Genomic DNA, 12,069 nt, shown 5'->3' with positions numbered 1-12,069 from the left:
GATGAAGAGGAGGAGGAGGATGACTATAGGCAACAAAACATTATTCTGGGGTCCCCATGAGCTGAACCAGATTTCAAAAAGGGTTCTTGGTTAAGAATTTTGGATTTGACCCAACCCTCTCAATTTGTAGAGGTAAAAAGGAGGGGGAGAAACTGAGACCTAAAGGAAAAAGTGACTTTCCCAAGATGTCATAGGAGGCAAACAATGGAGCTGGCCTTTGAACAGTGGTCTTCAGATTCCAGATCAAGTGCTCTGTCTTCCATTTGTTCCGTCTGCATGCGGGAGGTGCCTTATCATCTCTCCTTGAGAGAGTCATCCATCCTGTCCTTCTAAAAGAAGTCCCTTATGTTCTGGGTCAGCTCAGATTGTTAGAAAGTTCTTCCTGGTGGTGACAAAAATATCCCTCCCTATAACTGCCCTCCATTGTTCCTAGTTCCATTCACTAAGGCCAGGCAGAATAAGTCTAACCTTTTTTCCGTATCACAGCATTTCAGATACTTAAAGACCTTTACCGTGTTCCTCCTAAGTATTTTTTCCCTCTGGGCTAAAAATCCCCAATTCCTTCAGTCTGTCCTCCATGGTATGGTCTCCAAACCCCTCACCACTCTGATTGCCCTTTTCTGGACATATTCCAGCTAGCTAATGTCCTTCCTAATTTGTCGTACCCAGAGCTTAGTCAATCGACAAGCTTCATTAAGTGTTTACCATGTGCCAGGCATAGTGCTAAGCTTTGGGACTGCAAAAAAGGCAAAAATATGGTCCCTGCCCCACAGGAGCTCATGGTCTGATGGGGGAGACAACTTTCAAATAACTGTATATACCAGATATCTACAGTGGAAATGAAGAACTGAACATGAGTGAGGTCTGACCAGAGGGGAGGCCATTGGGACCATCCCCTGCCTTGATCCAGACCCAGATCCAGACTGTGCCTTTATTCACTCAGCCTAAGACCAATCACACTTGAATTTGGGGTCTCTTGCTTCATACTAGACCATTTATGTTTTCTTTCTGTGTGTGAAGGGTTTTGGGGAAGAAGATGCTAAAAAGCTGTTTTCAGCTATTTTAATCCTTTGGGGATTGAACAAAAGGCAATAGCCCTAATTAAAACCGGAGGTAATACAGTCAAATGTAAGGAAACACTGGTTCATCTCAGGTGCACATCATATAGGGAAAAGCCCTGGAATGGACGGTGGTAAGCCTAGATTCCCTTCCAGCCTTTACCACCAAACTTGCTGTGTGACCTTGGCCAAATCCCTTCCCCTTCCTGTGTCTGTTTCCTCATTTACAAAACGAGAGGGTTGGACTAAGGTTGCTTTCAGCTCTGACCTTCTTTAATATACTAACTTAATAGTAATTCTTTAATCTAGTAACACTATTTTATTACTTCATTTTCCTCATAGGAAATATCCTAGGGAGGCATTAAGGGGCTTCTTATTCCCGGTTCATTGGGCCTTTTTCCCCAGCAACAGATTGGACCCTAACTTTTCGGATAGGGTGAGAGAGCCCTGATCTGAGTCCCAGACTGAGTCCTAGCCCAGGGCAGGATTCTAATGGGCTCACAGCCTAATGTCACAGACTGCCTTGATCGTAGTCATAGAATCAGCCACAATCCAGGTCACTAAATCTTAAAGCTGGCCCCAGATTGAGGCATAAACCCATGTCCAGACCCAGACCCAACCCTAACCTTGGCTGTAAGTGAGCTCTAATCCTGTTGCCATTGACTGAGCCTCGATCCCTGTCAGGGACTGAGCCCTAATCTGGGTCATTGATTGAATGAATGTTTGAATGAGCTTGCTTATTTACTAGGTGTAACTAACCCAGGTCACAGCCTGAGCCCCCTGACCCTGGCAAAAGATAGCCCTTGTCCACCTGACTCTGGGCTGCCATGGTGTGGGATTCATGTGTTGCTCGGTGCAGCTCCTCCCTGTTCCAGGGGAAACAGCCCAGAGGCTGCCAGAGAGGTAGGGGAAGGGTGCTGGACCACAGAACGCTGTTCTGAGGGGTCAGGCTGGTGGATACATCCCATCCCTGTCCTCCTCCAACTTCCAATGCCTAGCATGGCCCCTGCATTCCCTGCCCAGGTGATCTGCACACTGGTGGCTGCCTTCCTCCACTTCTTCTTCCTGTCCTCCTTTTGTTGGGTACTCACCGAGGCCTGGCAATCCTACATGGCCGTCACCGGGAGGCTTCGCAACCGCATCATCCGCAAGCGCTTCCTGTGCCTCGGCTGGGGTGAGTGAAACTGGAGATCCCTCCCGTGGCCCGGGAAAAGGGGTGGGTGGGACAGAGGACAGAGTCCTGGCTCAGGAGGAGGGACACCTGAGTTCCATCCTAAAATGAGGCATCTCTACAATCCCTACTATCTCTGTGTCCTGGATTTTGTATCTCCTCTACTCTGCTTCCTAGTTCTTCAGCCAGATTCACCCAGCTCCCTTGCCCTATGTTGAAAAAAGATTCGAGGTTTTTTATTAGACTGTGTTTGCCTCAGTTTCTTCATCTATAAAATGGAGACAGTCATAGCATGAACCTCCCAGGGTTGTTCTGTGCATGAAATGAGATAATTGCAAAGCATTCAGCACTGTGCCGGGCACACAGTAAGCACTGTGTAAATGATAGCTGTTGTCATCGTGATTATTTGGTGTTGTAGGGATCCAGTTAGATCATATCTGCGAAGCACTTTGCAAACCTTAAAGCACTATCTAAATGGTAGCTATTGCTTTTATCATTATTATTACTGAGGATGCTGTTAATGACAATTATAATAGCCGGTAGTGTGACCTGGCCACCAAAGACCTCCTGCCACTCTAGGCTCCATTAAGAAAAGCATCACTCAGACTGAGGAAGACAGTAGTGCCGACACCATGTGCCTCACCTTGGGCATTGTATTAAGTTCTGGGTGAAGTCTGTCCAGGACAGACACTGACAAGCTGGATCACTTCCAGAAGTGACCAAATAGCAAAAAAGACTGGAAACCATGACTTATGTGCATCCGCTGTTTAGTCTGGAAAAGAGAAGACCGGTGGGGCCGTCATAGCTGTCTTTACTCTGACTATTCATTGGGGAAGAGAGATTCGACTTCTTCTGAGTGACTCTAAAGGGAAACACTCAGTATAGTCCATGGCTGGAATTTGCAGAGAAGCTGATGTAGAGTTCCTCCTTTAATGATGACTTTCTAACAATCAGAGCTCTCCAAAGGTGAGATAGGCTGCCTTGGGAGGTGGCTGGTCACCCTTGCTGGTGATTTACAATCAGAGGATGGTTATGGTGGTGGTAATGGTTGTTCTGCTGTTAAAAAGAGGTTTCTCTTCAGGGAAAAGTTGGACAAAATAGTCTTGAGATCAATCCACAAACATTTATCAGGTGCTTAATATGTGTCTAGCATGGGGGACAGGGAGACAAAAATGGGATGGTCCTTGTCATCAAGGAGATTATGTTCTATAGGATGAGACAATACGTACACACATAAGCATGTGCAAAATCTGCACAAAGTAAATAAATGGTAAATTTCGGGTGGGGAGCACTAGGAACAGGAAAGTAGATGTTACACAATGATATATAAGGTGGTACTTGAAATGAACTTAGAGGGAAGCTAGGGATTCTAAGAGGTAGACCTAAGGAGGGTATACATACTAGGCATTGGGGAAAGCCCATGCAAAAGCATGGTGATGGGAGATGGAATGTTGTGTGTGAAGAACAGAAAAGAAAAAAAAAAGACTAGTTTGGCTTGACTGCAGCACAAGAGAAAGGGGGTAATTGTGTAATAAGCCTAGAAAGGCAGCCTGGAAGCTGGTGGTGATGTAATGTAAGTGTCTAAAAGGGAAATTGACATTTGATCCTAGAGGCAATAGGGAGCCACTTGGGTTTATTGAACAGGAGAGAGATGTGGTAAGGTCTGTGGTTTAGTGATATCTCATTGGCAGCTGAGGAGGAGCGGGAAGACCAGAAGCAGGGAGACCAGTAGTCCATGCAGGAGGTGATGAGGGACTGAGCTAGGGTGATGACTGTGTGAGTGGGGAGAAGTTAGGTCAACAAGGCTTGGCAACTAAAGGGTGAGAGTGTGTGGGAGTGAGGATTTGATATAGACTCAGGTTAAGGACCTTGGCGCCTGGAAGGATGGTGGTATTGACAGAAATGGGAAAGTTATGAAGAGAAGCGGGTTGGGTGGGAAGGAATAGAGATGAGTTCTTAATCAAGTTGGAAGTATCTAATAAGTATTTGGTGGTACACACTGGAACCCAGGAGAGGTAGATACCACAGGTGGATGTGTAGATCTGGGAGTCATCTTTGTACAGATGATAACTGGACCCGTGAGAGCTGATCACATCACCAAAAGAGAAAGTTCAGAGACAGACAAGAACAGGGCTCAGGACCAAACCTTGGGGTACATCCATGGCTAGGAGACAAGATGATGATGGTCTAGAAACAAAAGGGACTAAGAAGGAGCAGTCAGACAAGTAAGAAGGAGCAAGGTCGCAAAAACCCAGGGAGCAGAGGATGTCCGGTGAGAGAGGGTGGCCAAGAGTGTCCCACGATGCTGAGAAAGAAGTCAGGAAGGTTGAGGATTGCTTAAGGGCCATCAGATTTGCCACTTAGGAAATCACTGGTATCTTTGGAAAGAATAAGTTACTTCTAACTCTGGGCTGTGCAATTCCTTGAAGTCTAACCCCTCTTTTGCTAATCCCTCTGTCTTCTTCATGATAGCCTTTCAGATTCGTAAAGACAACTGTTGTGCTCTCCACCCCACCCCCACCCACCTCCAACATCTTCTCCAGATTAAACATCCCCAACAAACTTTCATTTAGTCTGGCATCCAGTAGAATCCCCGGGCCCTAACCCCGATTTACCAAAGTCCTTCCCAAAATAGGGGGCTTGGGACTTAACACAGTACTCCTGATCCACTCTGATCAGGCCACAGCACAACAGGACTATCTCCTTTTTCATTGTAGTATCGAGTTTCTCTTAATGCTGCTCCGGTTCAAGTTTAGAGTTTTGGCTGCCATGTTATAGTGTTGGCTTATACCAAGCTTGCAATCACAGAAATTCAGAATTTTATTATTGTAAGGGACTCCAGTGGCCACAGAATCTAACTCGTGCTTGGAAAAACAAAGCAACCTTCCCCCCACCATTAAAGAATAAGAGAAAATAATAATAGTAGTCGTACAATGGGCAGCTAGGTGGCACAATGGTGAGAGTGCCAGGACTGGAGTCAGGAAGACTCCTCTTCCTGAGTTAAAATCTGGCCTCAGACACTTACTAGCTGGGTGACCCTGGGCAAGTCACTTAACCCTGTTTGTCTCAGTTTCCTCATCTGTAAAATGAGTTGGAAAAGGAAATGGCAAACCACTCCAGTATGCCAAGAAAACCCCAAGTGGGGTCAGGAAGTATCAGACATGATTGAAAAACAACTAAACACTTTGTTTAAAGACCTCCTATCATGGTAAACCTCTGGAGGCAGCCCTGAATAGTAAAGTTTGAGTTGACCCACTCCACTGCCCCTCCCCCAACCTTCAACCTTAGTTTTCTCCTTTGAAAATTCCACTTACTGCTTTAAGTTCATTTCACTGAGTCTAATCCCTCCTTCACATGAAAATTCACATTGAAGTTCTCAGCCAGCCCTGAGCACAGGCCCCTTCACAGAGCAGGTCCTAAATAAAGGAAGCGAAAGTTCTCCCAAGCTTCAAGATAGACCTCGGGTTCCCCTTAAGTCTTCTCTTCTCCAGGCCAAACATCCCAGGTCCTTCAATCTAATCTCATATGGCATGGATTTCCCTCTCCTGGTTGCCTTCCTCTGTATGTTCTTTAGCTTATCAATTAATCATCATTTATTGAGCGCCTACTATGTGGCATTGTGGTAAGCTTATCCATGTCCTTCCTCAATTGTGGTGCCCAGAATTAAACATAATATTCTAGATGTGGGTGTGTGATTCACTAAGACCTTCAGATCCTTTTCATGCAAACTGCTATATAGCCAAGCCTCTGCTTGCCTTTCTGCAGTCCACTATAGGACTTTACGTTTTTATGGTTCCCAAACTTGCCTATCACCAACATGATCGGGTCACAGATTCTTCCTCTGGACATTGAGCTTCTGGGATTTGTGGTAGGGTATGGTGGTGGTTGTTGTGTTTGTCCTTCATTTTCCAAGAGGACCACAACATCAGGGAAATGATGACACGACTTGCAGTTGACTTTGATTTGGGTGAGGGAGGGCTGTGCAAGGTCACCTGCCTCACTTGCTTCTCCAGCGCCATTTTGGCCCAGTGGCCTGATATTCACCAGGATGACTGGAAATGGCTCAGGATGCATTGGGAGACCCTGGGGTATGAGAGAGCAGTTGGATAACAGGAGGGGCTAGGAAGCTGGGATCTGACAATACCTTCGTTTTTGGCGTTTCCCTCTTTAGGGCTTCCTGCTTTGGTCGTGGCCATTTCCGTAGGATTTACCAAGGCGAAAGGCTACAGTACGGTGAACTAGTAAGTATTGAGACATCGCCTCCCTTCCCTCTCCCTGTACTAGAGCTCTGCCCCCGGTTGTGGCTCAGCTGGAGGCTGCGGAATGGGAGTTAGTTGGAATACTCATTCTCCAACACAGACCCATTCAAAAGCATAGAGGTGGTTTCTCTAGTCGTTTATCCATCAGCTACCTCCTGAACCCTGAGCTTAAGGATGAATTAGACCTGAGCTCCTAGTCTAATGGGATGGGGGGAGGGGATAAGAGACCCAAATGCTGGAGATTTGTGGATGTAGTAAAAAAAAATCACTGAATGTGAACTCAGAAGACCCAGTTCAAATCCCAGGTCCTTTATTTACTACCTATGTGATACTGGACAAGGTTTTTAGGATCATTAAATCAGAGATTTGGAGCTGGGGGGATCTCAGAGGCCACGTAGTCCAGCCCCTTCATTTCATAGAAGAGGAAACAGAGGCCCAAAGAAGTTAATTTTTTCCCCCTCTCTGGGCCTAAGTTTCATCAGCTCTAAAAGGAAAGCGTTGGGTTTGTTGTTGTTGTTTAGTTTTTCAGTCATGTCTCACTCTTTGTCACCCCATTTGGTGTTTTCTCGGCAAAGACATTGAAGTGGTTTACCATTTCCTTCTCCAGCCCATATTACAGATGAGGAAACTGATATAAACAGTCACACAGCTAGTAAATGTCTCAGGCTGGATTTGAACTCAGGAAGATGAGCCTTCCTGACTCCAGGCACTGTGCCTCCTAGTTACCCAACTTTTGGGTTACCTGACCTTTAAGATCTGTCTTGGTTCTGGATCCTCTAAAGCAAGAGAGATGATACATGCAGCCATGTGATCGTGGGTCAGTCAGTCACTCTCTTTCGTGAGTCTCAGTTTCTTCATCTGTAAGGTGGGACTCATGTTCTCTGAGCCACCCTATTTCAAAGGGTCTCAGCGAAGAAAGTGTTTTATAAGCACTTCAGAAACGTGAGCTGCTCCTGTTCTTAGATAAGGTAAGGATGGGATAAATGCTATAAGGTAAAAGACTCAGGGTTGTGAGGGCCCAGAGGAAGGAGAGAGCTTTTCTGATTGGGGAAGAGTCAGGAAGGCTTCTTGGAAGAGGGGGCACCTGAATTTAACCTTGAAGGATGGGCAGGATTTTAGCAGACAAAGCTGTTGGGGAAGACATGAGAAAAAGAAGAGGAAAAGCATATTTCAGGCAAAGGGAAAAATCGTCAGCAAAGTCAAGAAGTGGCAAAGTGAAACTCATGTTAGGAAGCGGTAAATTGTCCATAAGAACATAGGATTTCGAGCTGAAAAGGTCACTGTTGAGCATTGAATTCATCCTCTCCTTTTTTTCAGAATTGCTGAGTGAGATCCAGAGAGGCATGTCCGTATCGATGTCCGTAGATGGACTGATAGTTAAGAGGCAGAGCCACAATTTGAGTGACTAATGAATGATTGAACATCTATTAAGCACTTACTGCATGCCAGGCACGGTGCTAAGCACCAGAGATAGGACCGCACACAAGTGAGACAATTCCTGCACTCAAGGAGCTTACATTCTAATGGGGGGAAGACAACACCTAAAAGGGAGCTAGCTGGGAATGATGACACATATTGGTGTGGTTTGGAAGTGGATGGAAAGTGGCAGGGTCTGGTTCCTGATAAGAGAAGATGAAAGATTCCTATCAGAGCCCAGGGTCCTAGGGACAGAGTCCAGATTCTGGTGAGAGGGGGTGCCTTTCAACACCAAATTTAGAGGAAGAAGCTAGTTCGTTTTTGTCTTAATACTGCCAGCATGGAGGGCCGGCGATAAATGAATGAAGTGAATTTCCATTTCAATATTGTTTTTGGCTGGAGCAAAGTGAAGGACTGAAGAGTGAGAGGTAGAAGTAGAAAGGTAGGTTGGACTGAGACCATGGAGAGCCTGGAGTGCCAGGATGAAGAGCTTAGAGATGTGTATATACAAGTATACATACATATACATATATGCATATATACACATATATATGTTTGCTTTCATGTCATCACCCCTATTCAATTTTAAGCTCCTTGAGGGAAGGTCCACTGTCTTTTGCCTCTTTTTGTATCTCCAACACTTAGCATAGTGCCTGGCACATAGAAGACATTTAATAAATATTTGTTGATTTCTTGTAGGTAGTACGTCACCGCATAGATGTTCTGCGCAAGGGGGCAACTTGAGAGGTGGTACAGGATAGTGGAAAGAGCAGAAAGGCTTGGGTTCAAATCCCACCTTTGATGCTTACTACTTGTGTGATCTTAGACAAGTCTTGGAGTCCCTGGATCTCAGTTTCGTCCTGTGGAAAATGAGAGAGTCTGGATTCGTTGGCTTCTGAGATCCCTTTTGGCTCTAACTCTATGAACCTCTGATCGGAGCTGGGCTTTAGAAATATGACTCAGGCATCTTGATTTAGAGGGGGAGAGACCAGCAGCCAGAAGATGAAGTAGGAGACCATTGCATAGCTCAGGGGGATTGTGTTGAGGGTCTGGACTAGGAGAACAAAGACAACGGGGCCTCAGAAACCAAGGGAATAGCGGTGCAGTCATCATTGTTCCAGCGTCAGAGAGATGGAAGTGAAGGAGGAGGGAGGAATCAGAAAGGCACAATGCTGGCTTCAGTGAGGGGGCAGGGAGATGATGAGTATGGCGTTTGGGAGGAAATAGGAGAAGAAGGAGAGAGAGAAAGGGAGGAAGCCCAAGGGGGATGTCAGGAGCCTGGGATCTTGTCACTGGGGCACTGGCTGCCCACTGACATCAGGCAAAGAGAGACCTGGGCACCTTAGCATCAGCCACTGCACACCACCCCCCCAGAGATGTCTGTGATTCAGGCAAAGGGGGGCGGGAATCCAAAGATAGAGGGGGAGAAAAACAATAACAAGGGAGAGAGACTGAGAGACGGATAGAGTGAGGCAGAGGAGACACAGAGAGAGACAGAAACAAAGGCAGAAAAAATGAGGACAAAGAATGAGAATAGAAAAATGGAGAGAGAGAAAGGGAAGGAAGAAGAGGGAAGGTGTGTCAAAGAAAGAACCAGAGAGACAATGGGAGAGATTATACACACAGAGACAATGTGACTGAGAGAGAAAATGGGAGACACACACACACACACACACACACACGTCTGTATAATAGAGAAACAAACAGAGCAGAGTAAGTGCCCCAGCTCAAGGGCCAGCATTGTGTGGCGGGCAGTTAAGAGTCTTGGGTTCAAAAACTAACTAGCATCTCATCTTAGACAAATCCTCTCTGGGCCTCAGTTCCCTCATCTATTAAGGGGGGTTGATTTTTCCTAAATTGACTCCTTCATTGGGTCATTGCATAGAAAGAGCTTTATAAATTGGAGAGCTAAAAATAAATGGGAGCTAATAGGTTCGTCAAACAAGAGAACAGTCTAGAAAACACTTTGGAAGATCCAATATGCTTTATTATGGATCACATATTATACATATATATATAATGTATGTATGTATGTATGTATGTATATATATATATATATATATATATATATATATTACAGATCATAGAATATCAGAGCCAGAAGAGACCTTAGAAATCATCTCTTACCACCAATCCATCATTTTACAGAGGAGAAATTGAGGCACTTTACAGGGAAGCTTGGGTCCGGTGCAAAGGCACTGACTCTGGAGTCGAAGGATCTGGGTTCAAATTCTATCTCTGATAACTCTCTGTAACTCTTAAAAAGTCTCGGTGCCTCAGTTTCTTCATCTGTAAAATGGCAGTGTTGGATTGGATGACCTCTTAGGTTCCTTTCAGCTCTAATGATCCTATGACTTGCCATGATCCCATAAGTAAGTGCTCAGGCCTCTTTCTGCTATGGCTCACACTTCTCTGTGGTCTCTTATTTCCATGATCCCCCCTTCCTTCCACCCTAAGCAAGGTGTGACCCAGATTTCTTCTGGCGCTGAGTCTCTGCCCATCTCATGACAGGTGTCATAGATTGGCCATTAGAGCCAGAATGAACCTTGGAGGTTGTATAGTCCAGTCCTTTCTTTTTTAGATGAAAAAATTTAAATGTGGAAACTCAAACGAGATAATGTGAATATTTTGCAAAAATTAAAGCACTATAATGTTTATTATTATTTTTATTAATTTTTGTTGATAATTGTGGATGTTTGCAATTAAAGTTGGGGCAGTCAGGTGGTGTAGAGGACAGAGCGCCAGACCCAGAGTTAGGAAATTTGTTGTTGTTGGTCAGTTGTTTTCAATAGTGTCCAACTCTCTAGGACCCCATTTGGGGTTTTCTTGGCAAAAAATACTGGAGTGGTTTGCTATTTCCTTCTCCAGCTCATTTGGGAAAACTGAAACAAACAGGGTTAAGTGACCTGACCAGGGTCACATAGGTGGCAAGTGTGTGAGGCTGGATTTGAACTCAGGAGGATGAGACTTCCTGATTCCAAGCACGGTGCTCTGTCCACTGTGCCACCTAGCTGCCTGGTTACCAGCATCCTACCAGCAGAAAGATCAGAGCAGTAGTATGGACTCTATCCTGCAAAATGATAATCATGATTATTCCCCAGAAGTAACCAAGTCCTTTTAATTCAAGCAATTTGAATTGTCTCATAGTCCTGGACTCTGAGCCCTCTGTCCTGCTGCAGCATCCTGTGTAACTTTAACTAGGTCACTTGAACCCAGTGAGAGCGTAGGTCCTTGGAGCATCCCATCAAGCCCCTCTTTCTTCTCCCTGACTCAAGGGCAGCTCCCAATACTTGGGACAGAGTGTTAGATTTGGAGTCAGGAAAACCCAAATTCAAGTCCTGCCTCAGAAACTTGCTAGCCGTGTAACTCTGGAAGAATCACATAGCTTTTGTTAGTCTTAGCATCCTCTTTGGTAGAACAGGGATGATAACAGCATGCAGACGGCATGGAGAAAGCTGCAATGGAAGCCCAGTTCTGATAAGTGAAAGCTTATCAGAGCCCAGCGACCAGAGATGGAGTCCAAGGATGTGATGTTGGAGAGATGAGAATGGAGGGGAGAGGCAAGCCGCACAGGGCCATGACTGTGAAGAAAAGAGAGCCATAATTGTGCTTCAGGGCCCCTTTGGGGAGCAGGAGAGACTTTTCTCTGCCCTTACCCCTGCTAGGATAGGAGCTTCCCTTGGGGAAGGTCTAGGGGTAATGCTTACCCCAAGCTGTGTGGTGTCTCTGCCCTCCTGGGCTCATGAGGTAATTGTGAAAATCCTAAAGTGTTAAAGAAACAGGAATTGTATTTAATCAGCGAGGGCTTCTGGACAGAGGCAGCTTTGAGAGATGAAGATGGGGCAGACTTGGGAGAATAGTTAAAAAGGCAAGAACTGAGTGGAATGAGACTGCCGTGAGACAAAACCAGAAGCTAAGGAAGGGAGGAGTGGCCTCATTGGTGGGGAGGTCTGGTGGCCTAATGTGGACTAACCAGCCTGTTTTCTCTGCTCCCTTTCTCTCAGCTGCTGGCTCTCCTTGGAAGGGGGACTGCTGTACGCCTTCGTGGGACCAGCTGCTGCCGTTGTCCTGGTACTGCCTCCCCAGCACGGGCTCCTTTCTGATTCCCCATCATCCCTTTCTAAAGGCCCTTTATCCCCCTAGGTCTAGAGAAGAGGTGACCTTA

General features: G+C 45.8%; 1 protein-coding gene across 1 annotated transcript in view; it reads left to right on the top strand.

Moving 5' to 3' along the window:
• Positions 1–12,069, top strand: part of ADGRB1 (adhesion G protein-coupled receptor B1) — a 220,641-nt gene that overhangs the window by 146,394 nt on the left and 62,178 nt on the right. Inside the window, exons 20-22 of the mRNA XM_036741341.1 lie at positions 2,082–2,232; positions 6,401–6,470; positions 11,909–11,975. Of these exons, the coding sequence (XP_036597236.1) occupies positions 2,082–2,232; positions 6,401–6,470; positions 11,909–11,975 (288 nt within the window). The remainder of the gene's footprint in view (positions 1–2,081; positions 2,233–6,400; positions 6,471–11,908; positions 11,976–12,069) is intronic.

The sequence above is a fragment of the Trichosurus vulpecula genome, chromosome 1 (assembly GCF_011100635.1).
Source record: "Trichosurus vulpecula isolate mTriVul1 chromosome 1, mTriVul1.pri, whole genome shotgun sequence".
Taxonomy (NCBI): domain Eukaryota; kingdom Metazoa; phylum Chordata; class Mammalia; order Diprotodontia; family Phalangeridae; genus Trichosurus; species Trichosurus vulpecula.
Note: the sequence above shows the minus strand (reverse complement) of the source record. Positions and strands in the feature narration are given on the sequence as shown.